Source organism: Scleropages formosus, chromosome 9 (assembly GCF_900964775.1).
Source record: "Scleropages formosus chromosome 9, fSclFor1.1, whole genome shotgun sequence".
Taxonomy (NCBI): Eukaryota; Metazoa; Chordata; class Actinopteri; order Osteoglossiformes; family Osteoglossidae; genus Scleropages; species Scleropages formosus.
This window is the reverse complement of record NC_041814.1, coordinates 2660301-2683040: the sequence shown is the minus strand read 5'-3', so window position 1 is coordinate 2683040 and position 22740 is coordinate 2660301. Positions and strand designations below refer to the sequence as shown.

The following is a 22740-nucleotide window of genomic DNA, read 5'->3' as shown; positions in this document are numbered from 1 at the left end:
CGCACCCCCTGCCTTGAAACACATTGAGTCATTTAATCAGCAAAATCAGAACCCTGAATGATACCGTTATGGTTAAAAGATAAGGGGTGTCTTGTCAAGGGGTGTCTTGTCTTACTCATATACAGCTTACTGTGCATGACCGTGTAACGTACCGCAACTACGCAGCACCTCACTGCTGTTATGCTATTAAAAGGAAGTTAAGGCTTTGTCACATATTCAACTACCGAGCAAACAGATGTGAAAGTAAATATACATAACTGAACATTAATGCCCCATTTTATCCATAAATATTCTCTCTACTCTTATGTGACCATGGACCCAGAGTACATTACTTAACCACATTATGTATCACATATTCAAGAGTTCCACATCGCATAGAATGACATAAGATAAATACGTCTTCTCGCAAGTCTGATTCCTTTACCACTGCAGGCCACACTTTGAAAGCCCGTTTTGACCATCATTCCATCAGGATTGATTTATTTACGTTTACATATACATGTATTCATTCAGCACACACTTTTCTCCAAAGTGACGTACATCTCATAGAAAATACAATGTGTTCATTACATTAGCAAGAAGAGACACTTAGATGCAGACATGTGATTCTTAAGTACAGTTACTTTCTTTCTTTCCACCATATGAACTGATGTTCATCACACGAGTAGCTGTATAAAACTTCATCAGAATATCGACGATTCCTGATCACCTTCCTACAATTTCTTTTTTGAGATACACAAACATTTACGTTGCAGTACAGGAGTAGCTGTGTAAAGGGTTATCCGGGCATCATCTTAAAGTTATGCTGCATGAACCTTTGCACATTACACAAACGGAATAGATCATGGGAGGAGTGAGTCTTGACCAGGTGAGCTTTCAGACCCTTTTTAAATGTGGACAGGGATTCAGCAGTTCTGAGTGAAAGAAGGAGGTTGTTCCACCAGAGCGGAGCCAGAACCGAGAACTGCTTTTATATCTTCACTAAGCCACCTAAACCAGAGCAAAGATGTGTTTCGAGTTACAGGCTGAGAAGCATATTACTGCATTTCAATGCAGTGGAAAAGTTGTGCTATAATCTCAAACCTTTGTGTCTCTCCTAGACCAGTTCTCTTTGCCTGTGTCCTTCATCATGTCCAACGAGGACCCAACTAGTGCTGACACCACCGGTCAGTACAGCGTATGGAGCCATTCTTTATGACTGCGTTTTCATTTACAAGGAAGTGGAGATTCCTTTAAATATTTTCGTTACATTCATTTATTTAGCAGATGCTTTTCTGCAACACAACTTCCAATGAACTCTATGTTGTGTTACCAGCCCACACACCTTATTCACCAAGGTGACTTATACCGCTAGATACACTACTTACACTGGGTCACTCATCAATACATCAGTGGAACACACTCTCTGTCACTCACACACTGTGGGAGAACCTGAACAGCACGTCTTTGGACTGTGGGAGGAAACCAGAGCACCCGAAGACTTACACTGCTAGATACGCTACTTACACTACCAGTAAACTACCTGTTGAATCCAAATCCTCATCCGAGACACAGTGTGATTTTCCAGTGTTTGTACACAACTTCTGGACACCTAGAGTGCGAGTAAAAGTTTTCTTAGTAACAAAGTAAAGAAGCAGCGAGGGCCAGAGAAATGACTGAAATACGGCGGAAGAACAAACTAATTAAATTACATGTAACAACACACTTGCTGCATCTGTGTCCCTGTTCACGTGTGTCTCAGATCTTTCCTGGGAGGTGAGAGCCAACGACCGTCGTTTTCATCAACGGCAACAACGAAGGTCTTTCCTTTGCTTCGAATGGGGGAAATACGCGGTAAGTCATAACCGGTGGAAATATGACCCGTGAAGGACCGTTTACTGTATTGTCGCGTTGCGTCACACCGGCCTGGTCTGTTCCACTGAGCCAGAACATTATGTTTCGTTGGCAGGACAATGCAGTGCGCAGCTACAAGTACACCCCCCTGACCTTCCTGCCCCTCTCTCTGTATGAGCAGTTCCAGCGCATTGCCAACGTTTACTTCCTCTTAATGGTGATATTGCAGGTCTGTGTTTTAATTCATTTCCTTCCGATTAACCTTGTGCACGTAACGCCGTTACACACATAGGCACGATTCATACGATTGCACTGAGCTTTCGTTGCAGAGCGCTGCTCTGACACGACGGCGTAGCCGGCGCCGTTTGATTGTCTTGTTCATGACATGAAATTCACTCCAGCGTGTTTATGAATTTGCAAGCACGATGTATGGAGGTCTTTCCACTTTACGGCAGCTTCTGCAGTCAAGATGAAGCAGAGTTTGGTGTTTGGGCCAGCTATTGATTGGGTCGTACGCTTTGCGCACGTTTTCACGTTTTTGTGGTGAGGGACTTCTTTTAGATCAGTGCTACCCCTTTTTATTTAGCACATAGTTGTCCTGCAGTAATTTTAAACATTTCTCAAAGATGCAAAGAAGTTCCTTCTTTGCCTAAGATCCAGAATTCTTTTAGCCATATTTCCCGGTCCTTAACCGCTATGGCGAACGGCTTTTTTTTTTTGATGCAGTGTGTCCCTGCCATTTCCACGCTACCGTGGTACACCACCATGCTTCCCCTGCTGACTGTGCTGTCTGTGCGAGGCCTCAAAGACCTGGCTGACGACCTGGTGAGACCCCGTCCTGACTTTCCCCTTCACCGATCGCCCTCCGTTTTCCTCCTCGTCCTCAGCCATCCCAGCCGCTGCTCCTTCTTCATTCTTCTCATCATCTCCACGTCGCCTTTCTCCGACCAGGAGTAATTTTCGTACAAGGGAGCCTAGTCCTGGGTGGAGAGGTTCTTTCAGCTCCACAGTTTTGTTGTCAGTGTTTGTGTTTAGGTTTATTCTGCAGCAGCTGCAGACAGATATTTGCATCACTCCCCGCGCCGACTTATCGCCTTACTGATTAATGCAAATCTTCTCCCTCCCATCACCATGGAGACTGCCAGACACATCAATATTTTCATGTCTTCACTTGTGGCTTTTCTCGATGTTTCTCAGGCGCGCCGACGGAGCGACTCGCAGATCAACCAGCGACCATGTGACCTGCTGACTGCTCAGGGGTGAGAAGAAAGGACTTAATTTGTTACGACTGCTAATGCTAATGTACTTCCGATCACTGTCGCACTTGCTTATGTATGAAACATAACTTTCTAATTGATTATAATTTTCATTATTTATTATTACATAAAGAAAACTGATTTTCTTTATGTAATAAAAAAAAAAGAAATATAAATTGAGAAAAAATATGTAAATATATAAAATAACATATAAATATATTTATATTTAATATAAAATAAAGAATATAAATAAAAATAATATAATACATATTATATTGCAGCATAATAATAATTGCAATAAATATTACAATGTAATCAATATTATAATGCAATCATAAAGAATGGCTCCATACACTGTACTGACTCGTGGTGTCAGCACTAGTGGGGCCCTGGTTGGACATGGTGAAGGGCATCATTCTTTTTTCGGTTTTCTTTATCTGCTGATATTTTTTGACAATCGTCTAATTGCAGTTTGACGTTTTGAGTGTCAAGATCCGAATATTGAAATTTCTTATCCTTGTGGCATTTTCTATACGTGCTCCGAACATTTCCTTCTCACTAAGCTCATAAGGGTGATTTTCATTTTAGTACATGTATAGTCAGATCTTTCCGATCAATACTTTTGCAGAGATAACCATACGAGGTGAAAAAGGCATTGTAGTGTTTCGCTGTAAACACCTCTCGGATAGCATGTCTTCTTTCAGTCCATGTGTCGTTTCTTTGAGGTTCTTTTACAGATGAGAAGTGAGCAGTCTATGTCTTTTCTGGGTCTGGGTTTGAAAACTGACAGCGGAGTCCTGTTTGAAGTGGAGGGATGTAGAGCTGGGGTCGGCGTGCTTGCTGCGGTTCTTTTTCATGCGATTTCCCATACCTTTCCACTGCCCACTGCCCCCGCTCCTTTCTCCAGGTTCACCTCGGTGCGGTGGAGGGACGTGTGCGTGGGAGACGTACTGCGGCTCCGCAAGGACCAAATCGTACCGGTGAGCCACTGGGAAGAAGGGCCTAAACGGACAAATGGATGAGAGAAGATTAGGAACAATGCAAATACTGAGCCTGTTTGTCCCTTTACCTTTGTGCTGCCGTCCCCCAGGCAGATTTGCTCCTCCTTCGCACATCCGAGCCCCACAGCCTGTGCTATGTGGAGACGTCTGACATTGACGGGTAGCCAGCATCTCTGAAGCATCTTCCCAGCATCCTCCTCCTTTAGCTGGGAAGTACATTTGGAAAGGAAGGGGTCAATAGACGTGACCTGATTATGATTCCACATTAAGGCAGAGACTCATTGCCTGTGCATCGTGGTAAATGTACCTTCTCTTCCCCGCAAGGGAGACGAACCTCAAATTCCGCCAAGCACTGGGGATCACCCACCACGAGCTGAGCTCAGAGCCCGTGGAGCCCACCCTGCTGGCTTTTGATGGTGTGTATGGCTTAGGCAAATAACGTCAAGCAAACACTGAGTCTTTCTCTCTCTTTCACACGCTTTGGACTTCAAGCTCTTCAAAAGCAGCCCTTCTTCACACTGATTTTGTTTATAGCGATGGGACGCTTTCGGGGCCTGTAACAGAGCTCACAGATAGGCAAAGTGTGCACAACTCATGGAACCGTGGTGCTGTTTTCATCACAGCCTTACAGTTTTTTTCTTCTTCGTCAGTTCTCTTTTGTTGCCTATATTTAGTAAGACTTTTTTTTCATGATGTTATCATCAGTTTTAGCGGTTTGTCGCAGATGCACCGATAAACCATGTATCAGCCGAGCAAAAGAGGAAAAAATAGCTGAATTTTTGCATCTTTTATGGTCTGTAATTGTTCCTGTGTACTCTTTCTCATAATGCCATTTGTCTATATTTGTACGCTTTGAGTTATTTGTTTTTTGTTAATCATATTATTATTGAATATGTATTACCATACTGCTTGCTATGTCATTTTAAAACATTCACTTTGCCATATAATTTGTCCAAATAAAGTAATATTGTCATTACACAGCTCCCATCTAATAGATTCATCAAAGAACGTACAAATCTTTGGAAAACGTCCTGTTCTCTCCAAACATGGCCAGGCGTTTGACTCTCTAATATTACATCCCATGCAAAGTCTGCATCAAGAAAGGATCAACGCTTAATTCAGTACAATTTTGCATTTGGCATGTTATGAGGAACAAAACTATCGATTAAGAAATAGAATAGGATAGATTTTTTATCTGCCAGTAGCAAAGAGCCTTGGGGTGCGGTGGTGCAGCGGTTCAGCTGGTGGCTGCTCTGTGGTGGGTCTGGGGTTTGAGCTTTGCTTGGGGTGCCTTGCAACGGGCTGGTGTCCCCTCCCCCTTTGGCATTGCCCTGTGTTCCTGGGTAGGCTCTGGCTCACCATGACCCAGCTTGGGACAAGTGGTTGGTGACAATGGATGGATATATATATACATATTTTGAAAATGTTTGGAAGGGGGGTGGAGGGAATGTAAACTGTATTTAGACTGTCATGCATCTCAGTTGTGTGAGTCTCATGCTTCGTCATGAATGATGACTTCCATGTTGTCTTTCACCTCTTCCCCTACCTCAGCCTGTGTGTGGTGTGAGCAGCCAAACAGCCGCCTGCACTCTTTCAAAGGCGTACTGGAGTGGAAGGGAGTGCGCCACCTACTGGACACAGATCACATCCTGCTGAGGGGAACCGTGCTCCGCAACACAGACATTGCCTATGGCTTGACCTTATACACGGGTACACTGCTGTTTGACTGTATACACACCAGCGGCACGGTGTAAAATATGGTGACCATGCATTGCTGTCCTCCCAAATGAGTCTGGCTGTATACACAGGTATCCTTGGAGGGGTTATATTTGGATTTCCTGTGCCAGTTCAGCTTGACACATCTCCTTATTCTTGACTTCTAAAATGAAATAATTATATGCATGAATACACTGCCCTCTAATTACTGTATGCAATTCACTTGCTGTGCAGATGCTCCATCATACAAGTTGGGTGCTTTTCATTTACATTACGCTCAGTTGAACATCGAGAAATACAGGTGGATATATGTGCTAAGAGCAGGGACAAAACAGGGTAATTCGGGAGATGCATGTGCTTGCAGAGGTGTGGTGCACACATCTACTGCACTGTCACCCTTACTGTCCCCCCAGGTGCAGACAGTAAGATCCTACAGAACTGTGGCCGGCTGTCTGTGAAGACCACTCAGATGGAGAGGATTCTCAACAGGGTCGTGATCGGGGTGAGAAAAGCCTGATTTCGAGGTAGAGCCAGTGTGTGAAAAGGGACAGAGACGAGGGAACATTGGACAGGGTTCCTATAGAGCCTGCTTTGGTCCAAGTTAACAATGATTCATACAGTATGTGACCCGAGAACCCTGACTGGTCCACAGATCGTGCTGTTGCTGCTGATGGTGTCTCTGCTCCTCGCGGTGGGGGCTGGAATTTTTGAGGCCCAGGTGGCCCCCCGTTTCGAGGTGTTGTCTGCACTGGGCGCAGGCAGATCTCCAGCCTACAAGGCCTTCCTCACGTTTTGGGGCTATGTAATTCTGCTGAGCCCCGCTATGCCGATGTCCCTCTATATCTCGTGAGTAACAGGAAACAATGGGGTGTGTCTGTCTGTGTGGGTCTGTCTTCCTATGTGTAACTCGTACTCCCTGTGTGTACCTCACTATATCTCGGTTTTTGAGCCTCACATTTTGCACCCTTAGAAAGAAGCAATGCTGCCTCTCGTATTAGTCTTATAATGTGTTACTCTCAGTCTGCGCTTATGTGCATCACCTTTAAAAGCTGCTATACCACGAAGCTGACAGCCCACCTCCCACCACATCTGGTGCAAACTGAACCAGCTGCAGCTCAGCATTGGAAAGACCAAAGAGATGGTGAGGGTTTTCAGAGTGGACGTGAAGGCAGGGGGTAAACATAATTGCCAGGGTGTGCATCTGGACAACAGGCTGGAGTGGATATGTGACACTGAAGCTTGGTACACTAAAGGACAGTTACCTTTACATTCTAGGGTGTGCAGGACTCTGTTGGAGAAGTTCTACCAGATGGTTGTTGCTAGTGTAATCTTTTCGACGTTGGAATGCTGGGGGAGTAGCATTACCACAAGTGATGCCAACAGGATCAGAAAGTTAATCAGGAAGGCTGGCTCCATCCAATGTCTTATGGAAACGGAATCCAAATAAACTCCGGTCTGTCATAGACTATGACTCACACTTTCTGCAAACCGCTTTGGTGAAACACAGGAGCACTTTTGGCTACAGGCTGGTTCAGATCCAGTATTCCAAGGAGGTTGTTTCTACCAGCTTTTCTCTCTGGCTCGACAATGAGTACTAATGTATATGGGGTGTGATGCCTCAATGACTATGGCACTCAGAGGCTCCGTATCCCACCATTCACCCTACATCACCTCACCTTTAACAATCACCTCCTCCCCTATGTTTGCCTGTCCATTCACTTCTAAAGTTATTTTTCTACCTATTTTACTTGCTAACTTATTTAAATGTATTTAAATGTTTTGTTACTTTACATATGTATCTGTGTATAAATATATATGTTGTGTGTATGTGTACATGTATGTGTACTAGCATTCAAAACTGTGGAATCACATTGAAATTTTCATGTTCTCAAAGAATTATTGATACTTTTTTAATCAAGGTACCATTAAATATGTTTAAAAATATAACCAAGACAACATTGCTAATGTTCCAAATAGCTATTACTGCTTATTGCATCAGATAGCCAAGAAACTGAAGATTTCGTACAAAGGTGTCCACTGCTGTCTTGAGAGAAGAGGGCAAACTGGATCTAACTAGGATAGAAAAAGAAGCAGAAGACTCAGATGCACAACTGAGGATAAATACATCAGAGTCTGTAGTCTGAGAAACAGACGCTTCACAGGTTCTCAGTTGGCTGCTTCCTTAAACAGTAGACGAGAAGAACAGTATCGTCTGCTACAGTGAAAAGACGAATCCAGGATGCTGGCCTTAGAGGAAACATTTAAAAGAAAAAGTCATATCTGAAACTGGGGTTATGGACCGATGAGTCTAAATTTGAGGTGTTTGGATCAAGGAGAAGAGCATACATGAGACGTAGAGCACATGAAAGGACGTTGGAAGAGTGTTTGATCCCTTCTGTCTAGCATGGCGGAGGAAGTGTAATGTTATGGGGCTGCTTGGGTACCGGTACTGTGGGAGATTTACAGGGAGTGTAAGGAATAATGAACCAGAAAGGTTACCATTCGATTTTACATTGTCATGCCATCCCCCGTAGGGAGTGCTTGATTGGTGCAAATTTCATAATGCAGCAGGACAATGATTAGAAACTTACTGATGAAGAAACAGTAACCCAGAGTACAGTCTTTGATAGACTGGCAAGCGCAATTGAGGATTCTTTGATGAGTGTAAAGTTTTTATGTGTAGAACATGAGTATGAAATAAAAATAATGTTGCTGTATGTCATTATCAATGTATTTACTTATTTTTGATCAATTTAATGGTACCCTGGCAAATAAAAGTATCGGTTTCTCCCAAAAACATGCAAATCTGAGCTGTGCATTGCTTTGGAGAAAGTGTCTGCTAATTAAATAAATGTACATGTAAATGTAAAATTTCTGATTCCTAACTTCTGAAGACTAGTGTATGTTGTGCGTTGTATACTGCTGCAACAAAAGTGAATTTTCCTCATTAATTCATCTCCACTGCAGGTTTGAAGTGGTCCACATGATTCACAGCCTGTTTATTGGCTGGGACCTCGATCTGTATGATGCGGGCAGCAATACGCCAGCCCAGGCCCACAGTACAGCGCTCAACGAGGAGCTGGGCCAGGTGGGCTACCTGCTCAGCGACAAGACTGGGACGCTCACGGAGAATCGCTTACTCTTCCGCCAGTGCTGCATCGCTGGTGTCCTCTATGGTCTGTCTCAGCGACACACAGACACACGCACAACACAGCACACCGCCACACAGATCCGCCGTCATCCATTAGCCCCCTGGTTTTCCTACAGGGAAATGAATAGTCCAGGTTACAGGCCTATCCAGTTCTCATTATTTGTAACAAGGTATTGTTTTTCAAAGGGGGCGCGGTGGCACAGTGGCGCAGTGGGTTGGACCGGGTCCTGCTCTCGGGTGGGTCTGGGGTTCGAGTCCCATTTGGGGTGCCTTGCGGCGGACTGGCGTCCCGTCCTGGGTGTGTCCTCTCCCCCTCCAGCCTTACGCCCTGTGTTGCCGGGTAGGCTCCGGTTCCCCGTGACCCCATATGGGACAAGCGGTTCAGAAAATGTGTGTGTGTGTGTGTGTGTGTGTGTGTGTGTGTGTGTGTATTGTTTTTCACTCTGATTTTTAGAGTTCTAGATTGTATTACTAACACTATGTGCTTCCTTTCTTTAAAGAAAGGAAGTACATAATAAGAGTAGTACAATTAGACTCTTTCTTTCCTTATGTAAAGAATCTGTTAAATGTAATTTTATTCCTTTTGTGTCTTTACCAGGTGGCATACCAGATGATGGCAAGAAATTTGAGGTAAATTCAGGGTATTGTTCATTGTTCAGTCAAATGGCACATTTCTGTACAAATTGCTGAAAATTTGTTCTTAATAATAAGTCCATGTTACCTGTGAGTGTGGGAGATTAATCACACCACCCAACGAATATTTTCCACACAATAAAATTATGCGATTTTTACGGAATCGGTTGTCCTTGTCGAAAGAAAGATTTTCGTCACCTAAAATGTTTCTATTACATGCAAATGATGAACTTGAAGCTGTCCCTTTTGTTGTGGTTGTTATACGGGCTGAAAACCACTGTAAGCTTTTTGAACATATGTGCCACGCCCACACCTCCGAGCCGACACGGAACACCTGGGACGCAACGCAGACTGCAGCATAAAAGGCTGCGTCAGACCAGCAGCTGATGCGGAACCTTGTTCAGCTTTCTCGTTTGCGACCTCCTAGCCAATTCCTGTTCCCGAACGCCTTCCCCGATCCCGTCCCTTGTTCCCACGATCCTGTACCTCTTTATGATCATCGACCTCTTGCCTGTGTACCGACCTCGCCTTTTGGATTCTCCCTGTTACGACGTTCGCACCTCGAAGACCATTTGCCTGTTCTCTGACCTCTTCTCTTGGACTTCCCCGAAGACACCACGTATACCGCTCTGCACTTGGGTCCGCCGCTTCCTTCCAGACCCAGCCATGACACACACACACACATTTTCAGAACCGCTTGTCCCTTACGGGGTCACGGGGAACCGGAGCCTACCCGGCAACACAGGGCGTAAGGCCAGAGGGGGAAGGGGACACACCCAGGACGGGACACCAGTCCGTCACAAGGCACCCCAAGCGAGACTTGAACCCCAGACCCACCGGAGAGCAGGACTGCGGCCCAACCCACTGGCCATGACAATATGTTTGAAACATATAAAGCCATGAGGTGCCATATGCCACTTCTTCATTCCCATTTGGATCTCGCTCTGCCTAACTTGAGTGCCGTGAGTGATGAACATGGAGAAAGATTCCCTCAGGGTATTTTTGTCCTGGAGAAAAAAAATAGGGGAAGAGGCTCACCAAACATTTGAATGTTGCTGGAATATCTTTAAAGGAGTCCAAGAATGCAGGTTTCTAGAAAGGAGTTTTAAAAATGTAGTGCAAAGGATTTTCTTATCACTAATCAGATGTTTGAAATACATTTTACATGACAGCATTTTTTCAACATCATGATTACCTTCTGCATGTTTGAATTAATAAAAGAATATATTTATACACCTATGGCACTAGCAGATATTAAATATAATAGTTTTAGTAATCTCCACAATCTCCTGCCCCCCTTCTTAAAAAGAGGGACCGCCACCCCGGTCTGTCAGTCCAGAGGCGCCGTCCCTGAACTCCACGCGATGCTGCAGAGGCGTGTCAGCCAAGACAGCCCCACAACATCCAGAAACTTGAAAAACTTGGGGCGGATCTCATCCACCCCCGGAGCCTTGCCACCGAGGAGTTTTTTGACTACCTCAGCAACTTCAGCCAGTGTAATGGACGAGTCCCCCTCCGAGTCCCCGGCCTCAGCTTCCTCTACGGAAGGCGTGTCAGAGGGATTGAGGAGATCCTCAAAGTACTCCTTCCACCGCCTAAGGACATCCTCAGTTGAGGTCAGCAGCGCACCACTTCCACTGTAAACAGTGCTGGCGGAACACTGCTTCCCCCCTCTGAGTCGCCGGACGGTTTGCCAGAATCTCTTTGAGGCCGACCGAAAGTCTTCTTCCATGGCCTCATCGAACTCCTCCCAGGCCCGAGTTTTTGCCGCGGCGACTGCCAGAGCCACGCTCCGTCTGGCCCGCCGGTACCCGTCAGCTGCTTCAGGAGTCCCATGAGCCAGCCAGGCCTGATAGAACTCCTTCTTCAGCTTAACGGCATCCCTTACTTCCGGTGTCCACCACCGTGTTCTGGGATTGCTGCCGTGACAGGCGCTGGAGACTTTATGGCCGCAGCTCTGAACCGCCGCCCCGACAATGGAGGTGTGGAACATAGTCCATTCGGACTCAATGTCCCCAGTCTCCCTCGGGACCTGGTTGAAGCTCTGTCGGAGGTGGGAGTTGAAGACCTCTCTGACAGGGGCCTCAGCCAAACGTTCCCAACAGACCCTCACTATGTGTTTGGGCCTGCCAGGTCTGTCCAGCTTTTTCCCCCGCCATCGAATCCAACTCACCACCAGGTGGTGATCAGTTGACAGCTCAGCCCCTCTCTTCACCCGAGTGTCCAAGACATATGGCCGAAGATCAGAAGAAACGACTACAAAGTCGATCATCGACCTCCGACCTAGGGTGTCCTGGTGCCAAGTGCACTGATGGACACCCTTATGCATGAACATGGTGTTCGTTATGGACAAACCGTGACTAGCACAGAAATCCAATAACAACTCACCACTCGGGTTCAGATCAGGGAGGCCGTTCCTCCCAATCACGCCCCTCCAGGTATCACTGTCGCTGCCCACGTGGGCGTTAAAGTCCCCCAGTAGAACGACAGAGTCCCCAGTGGGAGCGCTTTCCAGCACGCCCCCCAGGGACTCTAAAAAGGCCGGGTACTCTACACTGCCGCTAGGCGCATAAGCACAAACGACAGTGAGAGACCGTTCCCTGACCCGAAGGCGCAGGGAGACGACCCTCTCGTTCACCGGGGTAGACTCCAACACATGGTGGCTGAACTGGGGGGCTATTAATAAGCCCACACCCGTCCGCCGCCTCTCACCCTAGGCAACGCCAGAATAGTGGAGAGTCCACCCTTGGTCGAGAAGAGTGGTTCCAGAACCCAAGCTGTGAGTGGAAGTGAGCCCGACTATATCTAGACGGTATCTCTCAACCTCCTGCACCAGCTCAGGCTCCTTCCCTGCCAGTGAGGTGACATTCCAAGTCCCAAAAGCCAGAGTTGGCGCCCGAGGTTTGGGTCGGCCGGGCACTCAGCCCTGACCACCGCCCAAATCACAATGCACCGGCCCCTTATGTCTTCTCCGGCAGGTGGTGAGCCTCACACTCCTTAGCCTCCCTGGGAAAGTCTATGCCAGGGTATTGGAGAGGAGAATCCGACAGATAGTCAAACCTCGGATCCAGGAGGAGCAATGCGGTTTTCGCCCTGGCTGTGGAACACTGGACCAGCTCTATACCCTCACTAGGGTGTTGGAGGGTTCATGGGAGTTTGCCCAACCAGTCCATATGTGTTTTGTGGACCTGGAGAAGGCATTCGACCGTGTCCCTCGTGGCATCCTGTGGGAGGTACTTCGGGATTATGGGGTTCAGGGCTTGCTGCTACAGGCTGTTCGTTCCCTGTATGACCGGAGCAGGAGCTTGGTTCGCATTGCCGGCAGTAAGTCAGACCTGTTCCCGGTGCATGTTGGACTCCGCCAGGGCTGCCCTTTGTCACCGATTCTGTTCATTATCTTTATGGACAGAACTTCTAGGCGCAGCCAGGGAACGGAGGGTGTCTGTTTTGGTGGCCGCAGGATCTCGTCTCTGCTTTTTGCGGACGATGTGGTCCTGTTGGCTTCATCGAATCAAGACTTACAACGTGCACTGGAGAGGTTTGAAGCCGAGTGCGAAGCGGCGGAGATGAGAATCAGCACCTCCAAATCCGAGGCCATGGTTCTCAGTCGGGAAAAGGTGGATTGCCCCCTCCGGGTTAGGGGGGAGTTGCTCCCTCAAGTGGAGCAGCTTAAGTATCTCGGGGTCTTGTTCACGAGTGAGGGAAAAATGGAGCGGCAGGTCGACAGACGGATCGGTGCGGCGTCCGCAGTAATGCGGTCATTGTACCGGTCTGTTGTGGTGAAGAGGGAGCTGAGTCGTAAGGCGAAGCTCTCAATTTACCGGTCGATCTACGTTCCTACCTTCACCTATGGTCATGAACTCTGGATCATGACTGAAAGAATGAGACCGCGGATACAAGCGGCAGAAGTGAGTTTCCTCCGTAGAGTGGCTGGGCGCACCCTTAGGGATAGGGTGAGGAGCTCAGTCACCCGGGAGGAGCTCAGAGTAGAGCCGCTGCTCCTCTGCATCGAGAGGAGCCAGTCGAGGTGGCTCGGGCACCTGTTCCGGATGCCTCCTGGATGCCTCCCTGGGGAGGTGTTCTGGGCATGTCCCACTGGGAGGAGGCCTCGGGGCAGACCCAGTACACGTTGGAGAGACTACGTCTCCCGGCTGGCCTGAGAACGCCTTGGGGTTCCCCCAGAGGAGCTGGAGGAGGTGTGCGGGGAGATGGAAGTCTGGGGGGCTCTGCTTAGACTACTGCCCCCGCGACCCGGTCCCGGATAAGCGGAGGAAGATGGATGGATGGATGGATAGTTTTAGTAATTTTCTGACAAAAATGTAAATTTTTATAAGAGAAAAAAACTGTACACAAAATAACCTTTTGGGTTTCATTTTTGAATTCAGGGCATGTGATTTAGTGAAAAGCCTTAATTTTAATTCTGTGGCAAAACAAAAGCATTAAATTTGGTCATCAGCATAAGATCCTGTTATACCTAAAAAGCATAAACATGGGACTAAATATAATATATTAAACACTTGTATTTAGAAGTCCAGGACAAACAAATATCATATACAGAAGATGATTAAAGGTCATCCCTGTCTCCAGCCCCTGGATCTCAGCTGGAACCCTTTCTCTCGTGGCGGTCTTCAGTTCTCGGACCAGCGGCTGGTGGACAAGCTGCGTGATCAGGACAGCACTGAGGTCCGGGAATTCTTCACAGTGCTGGCACTGTGCCACACTGTCATGGCCGAATGGAAGGATGGTGAGAGAGTAGAGGGGCAGGGACCCATGGTCATCTTACCAAAAGGGGTGCAGCGATAAAAGGCTGTAGGTGGCATAGTTCAGAGCTTGCCGCAGTCCAGCTGTCACGTTCCAGAAAATATGCTGTTTTTTTGCTGTTTTTAATTGATGCTTTTCTCCAAAGCAACTTACAACATGAAGGGATTTACAATTATTATGCTCATTTATACAGTTGGGCAATAATTTGGGGTAAGTATCTAACACAAGAGTTCTACAGCCAGAGGTAGGGATTGAACCTGCAATCTTTGGGTCTAGCAGCAGCCCTAACTACTACACTACCATCTATCCCTTGCGTCTGCTGAATGTTAAAAGTACTTTTCCCTTGTAGAGTACAGTAAACCTGGGTATTTCTATCTCTAGATAATAGCATTGGCTGTGGAATTTAAAATAGTTTAATGATACAATAGGTTACAGATGTAATATATAATATATAAAAGCAGAATTGGTAGAAATAACTGAAAAATCTATGGTTAGGAAGAACTGGCCACTTATGTAGTCAAACAACTCTTACTGATGAGAGTTTTTCATGTCTGAGGATGCGTTTGTCGCTCCAGGAACCCCAGTGTATCAGGCAGCGTCCCCGGACGAGGAGGCCCTAGTGGGGGCGGCACGGGAGATGGGCTGGGTGTTTCTGTCCAGGACACGGGACTCCCTGACACTCAGTGAACTAAGCCACATCCGTCATTACCAGCTTTTGGCACTATTGGACTTTACCAGTCAGAGGCGCCGCATGTCAGTTGTTGGTGAGTCCATAAACACACACCCACCCTTCAACTCTTTCCTTTTGTCTTCACATTTATTTACTTAGCAGACACTTTTCTCCAAGCAGCTTCCAATGAACTCTAGGTAGTGTTATCAGCCCACACACCTTATTCACCAAGGTGACTTACACTGCTAGATACATTACTTACACTGGGTCACTCATCCATATACATCAGTGGAGCGCACACACACTATGGGTGAAGCTGAACAGCATGTCTTTGGAGTGTGGGAGGAAACCAGAGCAGACACAGGGAGAACATGCAAACTCCACACAGATTGAATGGGGATCAAACCCATGTCCTTTCACACCACCCAGGCGCTGTGAGACAGCAACGCTACTCACCATGCCAGCAGGTGCCATCTTTCCATGCCACTGTGCTGTCTTTTTATCGTGGCCCTCACTAATCACCCTGACATGTCTTCCCCCCACCCCTCTCGCCTCTTCAACCCATGTCCCACCACATTTCTCACTCCACATCCTCTCTGTGGAGTTTCTCTGAAACTCTTATCATTACTTACTTGTATGTATCAGCTCCAGCAGCAATTGCTTAACCAGTTCATTTGTTTTTTTTTTACCTCAGTGAGTTTTTACCTACCAGATCTTAGAAATTTGTACCCCTCCCCACTTTACACTCCTCACCAGCTTGTTTCACAACTTCCTCTGCTTGGTGTTGGGTTCTCAGATTCCAGCTGAAGCCTACCATGAAAATGTTACTGGTGTATTGTGTGTTACGCGTGTCTGTTGTGTAGCCTTTCAGTGCTCTCAAAGCTACCGCGGTCTAAGTCAATGAAATATTTTTCCAGTGAATAAATCAATAAAATTTGCCAGTGGTGTGGTATATTCTGGAAAACATTTCCATAAAGTGCTGCAAAGTAGCCTGCTTTGAAGGCACTGATTTGGAGGCTATGAACACACACACGTACTGCGTTTGTAACTGTGCCTGCATTATGGGCTGGTCTTCACATGCAGTATAACTCAAGATGATGCTGTGCTAATGCTGATCCTGCAGTGCGAGACCCAGAGGGGGTACTGAAGCTATACTGTAAAGGCGCAGACATCGTCATCCTCGAGAGGCTGCGGCAAGACTGTGCGCATCGAGAAAGCACCGAGCGATCGCTGGAGGTGAACCGCATGCGCGCTCATACGTGCCAGAAGAAGCATGCGCAAAGGACACACGCTATACACACATAAATGTACACAAAAGAAATCACTAGAAGTATTTTGCAAAACTCTGTACTAATCCTTTTTATCACAGCTTTACATAGTCACTATCTTTCCCTCTCAATGATCGCCTAAGCTCTTCGACACTTTTCCCCATGTCTCGGACGGAGAAAATGTCCCTCTCTGCTTACTTTCTGAAATTATTCTTTTTTTCAGAACAACGTTGTCGCTTTCCTTTATGTCAGTCCTTGCAGCAATTATGTTTGTGTGTTTTCTATTGTATAGATATATGGACGTGCGCACGTATGTGATTCTGCCTCCTTTGTGATTCCAGCAGTTAGGATGGAGCACAAAGAAATATTGTGATCATTATAATACATTTTGTTCAGCAATTTTAAGGAACTGTATTGATCCAAAGCATCAATAAAAAGAAACAGCATTCTGTCTAAGCCAATTGTTTACCAATTATAAAGACCTGCATTGTAAACATACGGGCCTCTCGTGTCTCAGCTCTATGCGCAGGGTTGCCTGAGGACCCTGTGTGTGGCGGTGCGCTCTGTGTCTGAGGAATTGTGGGAAGAGTGGAGCCGCGCCCTTGCAAAGGCTGCCATGATGACGCAGTGTGGTGCTGTGCTCGACACCCTGTATGACAGCATGGAGAGAGAACTGACAGTATGTTTCTTACAACATCAGGTTGACAAGCCCAAGTAGAAAGCAGTTTAAATGCACCACTGTGTCATATGTTACGGCTCCCCATATGGAAGAAGAGAAACACGTTGTGATTAACTATTTTCTGTGAAGGAGTGAGTAAAGCACCCATTGTGCTACTGTATGTGCAGCTGCTGGGGGTCACAGCCATTGAAGATCGCCTGCAAGAAGGGGTCCCTGAGACCATTGCCACTCTTAAGCAGGCTGGAATAAAGGTGTGGGTCCTCACTGGTGACAAGCGAGGTACTGTAACTGCCACATTTGACATTTTCACACTCACGATGGCTCCGGGAGCTTCACCTTCCTTCTCTCTGCCTCTGTGCCTCTGCAGAAACCGCAGTGAACATTGGCTATGCTTGCCGACTGCTGGACCCCGACACTCAACTGCTGCAGGGGGAGGAACTGAGGTCCAGCTCATTACTGCACTGACAGATGCACTGACACCATCTGACATTCTCAGAAATGAGCTGACAGACTTGCCCTGATTCATATGCATACTCACAGCCACATGCCAATGCATTTGTGGTGCACGTGGAAAACTCACACAGACAGATATATCTGCACACCACACACACACACACACACACACACACATTTTCCGAACCGCTTGTCCCATACGGGGTCACAGGGAACCGGAGCCTAACCCGGCAACTCAGGGCATAAGGCTGGAGGGGGAGGGGACACACCCAGGACGGGACGCCAGTCCATTGCAAGGCACCCCAAGTGAGAGTCGAACCCCAGACCCACCAGAGAGCAGGACCCAGTCCAACCCGCTGCACCACCACGCCCCCTCATCTGCACACCAGTTGACGTGATTACATGACAAGTGGCATGCTCACAGTGACAAACATCTTTATACAGAAAATAACACACATACCTGCCAGCTGGCACATGTGCAAACTGGCTGACACACTACACACGGAATATTGTTTGTGGAAAATTGCCAGATGGGTAACAAGCCAACAAGTGAATAACATCTATTGAGAATAAACTATGAATAAACGATGTGAGACTGATCTCAGTATGCTTTCCCACACCAGGCAACTCTTGCAGCATCCAGATCAAGAGGCCATCCTGGACAACAGCAAAGTGACGGAAAAGAGGAGAAAGCACAGTACGAGCGCTCTGGTCATCACCGGACCTGAACTGGTACAGTACATCCCTAATTATTTTTCCACTATTTTGCAAAGGCACTGGCCCTGTACAAACACAAGGAGCAATAACCAGGCAGCCCATAAGAAAAAAAAAAATCTATGCAAAACACAGAAGGCTTGTATTTCCCTGTCTGAGAAATACATGGAGCTCACAAGCTTTTAAAATACAATGTATGATATACAGTATGTATGTATTATTTATGCCACAATGTAGACAGAATTGATACATATATATTATGTATTTATTCATATATAATCATTATATATATGTACATACACACATATATGTATATACATATACGTATAATTATAAATTGTATATTGTAATTGCATATAAAAATATATAACTACAAATATAAAAATGAAACTACAAAAATATACATAAATATATTTAAAATATAAAAAATATATAAATTGCATTGTAAATTAATTGTATATAAATGTGTAACTAAACAATTTTATATCATTGCAAATTGTATCAATAAATTGTATATACATATCTACAGTATATCTATACAATTTGCCAAAACCATATAAGATAAGTGAATAGCAGCCAGTGATGTTGAATTAATCGCCTTGATCACCACTGTCTCTTCAGGCACAGTTTGGTGAGCAGCCAGGCTGGGATGGTCGGTTCATGGCCCTGTCCAAGCTCTGTCAGTCAGTACTCTGCTGCCGCATGACGCCCGGCCAGAAGGCCGGAGTGGTCCAGCTTGTTAGGAAACACACCTCATCGATTACTATGGCAATTGGAGATGGAGCCAACGATGTGAACATGATTAAGAGTGAGCAGACAGAAGACTGAAACAAGACGTGCATGATCTTTGAAAGTTACGTGGGAAGGGTTGTTAGGATGAGAGCTCTTTTGGATGAGAGTATTACTTGAGTTAATTGTAGTAGACTGTCTTCATGTTGAATAACGATGTCCTTATTGCTTGTTTGCCCACTCACTTAAGCACTCGAGGTCTTTTTATCCCCACAGCGGCTCATGTAGGAGTAGGTCTGAGTGGACTGGAGGGCAGTCAAGCGGTTCAGAATGCTGACTTCTCACTGGCCAAGTTCCGCTTCCTGCGCAAGCTGCTGCTGGTCCACGGGCGTTGGTCATACCAGCGAATCAGTGCTTTCCTGCTCTACTTTCTGTACAAAACAAGTGCCTTTGCTTTGGTGCATGTCTGGTTTGCGTTCTACAATGGCTTCAGTGCACAGGTCAGAGAGCCAAGCATGTGAAAGTGACCTCAGCACTCAGATATGGGCCAGCTGAACTGTTTCTGCTGAAATCTTTCTTACAAAACATCAGAAGACAGAATAAACAAAAACTAAGAATCAATATTAATAAAGAAATGACAGCCTTTACCTTGAAGCAATGGTAATTTCAAGCTGAGCACTCAAATCGGTAATTTTGTAATAAACTAGATGTAAAAGCGGTCAATCACAGACTCTGAAGTATAGTATGAAGGAGATGAAGCACAGATAGACCTACAGCTAGATGAGTGTGGTACAGTATTGGCCAATCTACAATGTACCATAACAAAATGAAATCTGAGAGAAATCATCGAGCAATGCAATAAAGTAGAAGTGTACTGAGAAAACGGAACATGTCATGAAACCTGCTTGATGTTGTAATGCCAACACTGTGCATTTTTCTCTTCCAGCCTATGTATGAGAACTGGTTCATCACACTGTACACTGTCATGTACACAGCCATCCCTGTGCAGTGCCTGGCTATTTTGAGCAGGTACTCATCCACTGTTCAAAAAAGAAATTGGAGGATTCACCCTTTAAAGGGAGTATTCATCATCCATAATTGTCGTATCCATACATCATCCTGACTGACCTGTCTCTAGAAGGAAGCATTTAGCCATAAACATCCAAGAGAAACATTTATTTATTTTGATGAGTAAGACTACAAGTGAAAGAAAGATGATGACTGTTCTCTGGCATGCAGGACGTGAGTGCCGAGGGCAGCATGCGGTGGCCGGCGCTCTACCAGATGGGGCCCGAGCAGCAGCTCTTCAACTGCCGCCAGCTGGTGGTGACCCTCATCTACTCCATCTACACCTCATTGGTCCTCTTTTTCCTCCCTTTTGGGGTCATGTGCTTCTCCACCTTTGACTTCCAGGCCTTCGCCGTCATCGTGGCAACTGCAGCTGTGTTCTCCACAACCACTGAGGTCAGGGAAGAAGGGTCCGGAAAGGTCATTCTATAGGATGTGTGAACATTTCAGTAAAGACTTCATACGGTTGAAAAGCCCAATACGGCACAGCAAAGTAGAACCGATGTGGGAAAGCAGGTGGCACAGCGATTCTGACCATTGTCTTGCAATCTGAAGGTTCCTGCTTTGAACCCTGCTTCTGCTGCTGTACCCTTGAGCAAGGTACTCACCCTGGTTTGCTCCTGTACACATATAACCTGCTGTATAAATGAGTAAATAACTGTAATTTGCTTAACGTACAAACTCATGGTTGTAAGCTGTCTTGGAGAAATGGGTCAGCTAAATAATACCAATAATAAGTGGGAAGAAAAAAGAATAGAAAGTTCAGTAGTACCAGTCATAGAAAAGTACAATTGTGGTTTTCTTTGTCTCTCAGATAGTTCTGCAGACCAGATTCTGGACCAAATATAATGTTGCAGCAGTAATTTACAGCTTTACTGTGTACTTTGTGGCAACGCTGGTTCTTCACGGTCCCCGTCTACATGCAGCAGCACCGGCTGATTACTATTTCCCAGGTACACACTGTCTATATTGTTCAGAAAGACATATGACAATGCATGGACTTACCACATTCTGCAAGCATGAGTTGTCCACATATCACTTAGGCCCAACTGCCCTTCACATATTAAACTACCTTACCATAAAGTCACTGCAGATTCATGTTGGCAAGATCCGTGACAATTATGTCTCATATATGGGCAGGGGTGTCCATGAATGTGTTCTCTAGTCCGTTGGCTTGGCTGACCATGCTGTTGACCACCTGGACGGCGGTGCTCCCCTCAGTGATCATTCGAGCTGTGGCCCTGGTTCTCAGTCCACCTGATGTGCACCGGGTGAGAGTACAGGAGGAGAGTAAAGTTTGTGGGGGGGATGCCTTCTTCAGTTCCCCTTCACCTGCATTTACTCATTATCTTGGTCTGAAACTCAGGTCCACATCACAGACACCGGTGGCCTGCCAAGGCAACACATGGAGCTGCAGTCAGGATTCAAACGGTGCCATTTTCGTCGCCGCTCCTCTTACGCTGTGTCACAGGGCCGTGGATTTGGGTGGCTGATCACCTCTGGGGCTGGACTGCACAATGTCGTGTCACTACCCGATGGAGGTGCGGATGCAGGGAAGATCAAGATGCAGTCATTTCACAATAAAGACTCGGTTGTTACCACTGTATGCAAGTCCTGATGGATATAAAGAGAAGGTGACATTCTGGCTTAAGACCCTTCAAAGCATCATTTCATGGGCAGATATAATCAAATGCAACTGGCCGATGAGCTAACCAGAGAATTAGCTAAACGTGTTCTTTTAATCATACTATATAACCTTGTGTACTACTGTATTTTGAACACTAAGAATATTGACTATTTTTCCTCAAAAAAATAAATTTACAGATTACAGAATAAAGATTGTATTTTTTACAAATAAATCGATATTTCTTATTAAGAACGGTGCTCTTCGTTTATCTTGAATTCTACCTTTCTCACACAATAAGGACAGCAGGTGGCAGAGTGGTTAGAGTTGTTGCTCTGCACTTGAAGGACCCACATTCAGATCCAGCCTTGTTCTGCAATTCATTTGAACAAGGTACTTACCATGAATTGCTCCGGTAAAATTACCCCGAAGTATAAATGTGTAAGTCATTGTAAGTCACAATGGGGGGAAAAAGCATCACTCAAATGAATAACTGTAAAAAGGAATTCAAGCTTTTGGTTAAAAACACACTAGTGGGGATGGGTAAAATAATGTAACTCACAAAGGGTGTACTGTGATTTTAGTCAAACATAAAGACACATTAGACGACACATCACAAATACAAATGCTGATCTTATTTGTAAAAATTTACATTTTAAAGGTGCTTTTCTCCAAAGCCAGTTATAATAAAGGTTACAATTACACACACATTTTCTGAACCGCTTGTCCCATACAGGGTCGCGGGGAAACAGAGCCTAACCCGGCAACTCAGGGCGTAAGGCCGGAGGGGGAGGGGACACACCCAGGACGGGATGCCAGTCCATCGCAAGGCACCCCAAGCGGGACTCGAACCCTAGACCCACCAGAGAGCAGGCCCCGGTCCAACCCACCGCGCCCCCGCGCCCCCCATAGGTTACAATTATTCACCCATTTATAGAGTTGATTAATTTTTTACTGGGGCAATCTTAGGATAAGTACCTTGATCAAAAGAACTACAGCTAGAGGTGGGGCTCGAACCTGAGCCCCTCGGATCCAAAGGCAACAACTCTAACTACTGTATTGCACTCCCAACTGTTCCAACACACCCAATGCAGTGTTCCAACAGTCAATATCTAATGAAACATGTGCTACAGAGACCTGAGGTTTATATTTTCCATTGGTGCATTTGTGTTTATACTAAAAAA

At 46.0% G+C, this 22740-nt stretch overlaps 1 protein-coding gene across 1 annotated transcript; it reads left to right on the top strand.

Moving 5' to 3' along the window:
• Positions 1-844: 844 nt before the first annotated feature.
• atp8b3 (ATPase phospholipid transporting 8B3) lies at positions 845-20510 on the top strand. Its single transcript, XM_029254783.1, is given in 25 exon segments — positions 845-868; positions 1106-1166; positions 1742-1833; positions 1949-2062; positions 2560-2658; positions 3031-3092; positions 3997-4069; positions 4180-4250; positions 4415-4506; positions 5642-5800; positions 6220-6308; positions 6459-6652; positions 8774-8982; positions 9556-9587; positions 14178-14334; positions 14927-15115; positions 16145-16257; positions 16807-16968; positions 17136-17247; positions 17336-17411; positions 18045-18153; positions 18757-18943; positions 19141-19364; positions 19811-19893; positions 20079-20510. Coding segments are annotated over 25 exon segments (3069 nt in total). The 3' UTR covers positions 20365-20510.
• The last annotated feature ends 2230 nt before the right edge of the window (positions 20511-22740 follow it).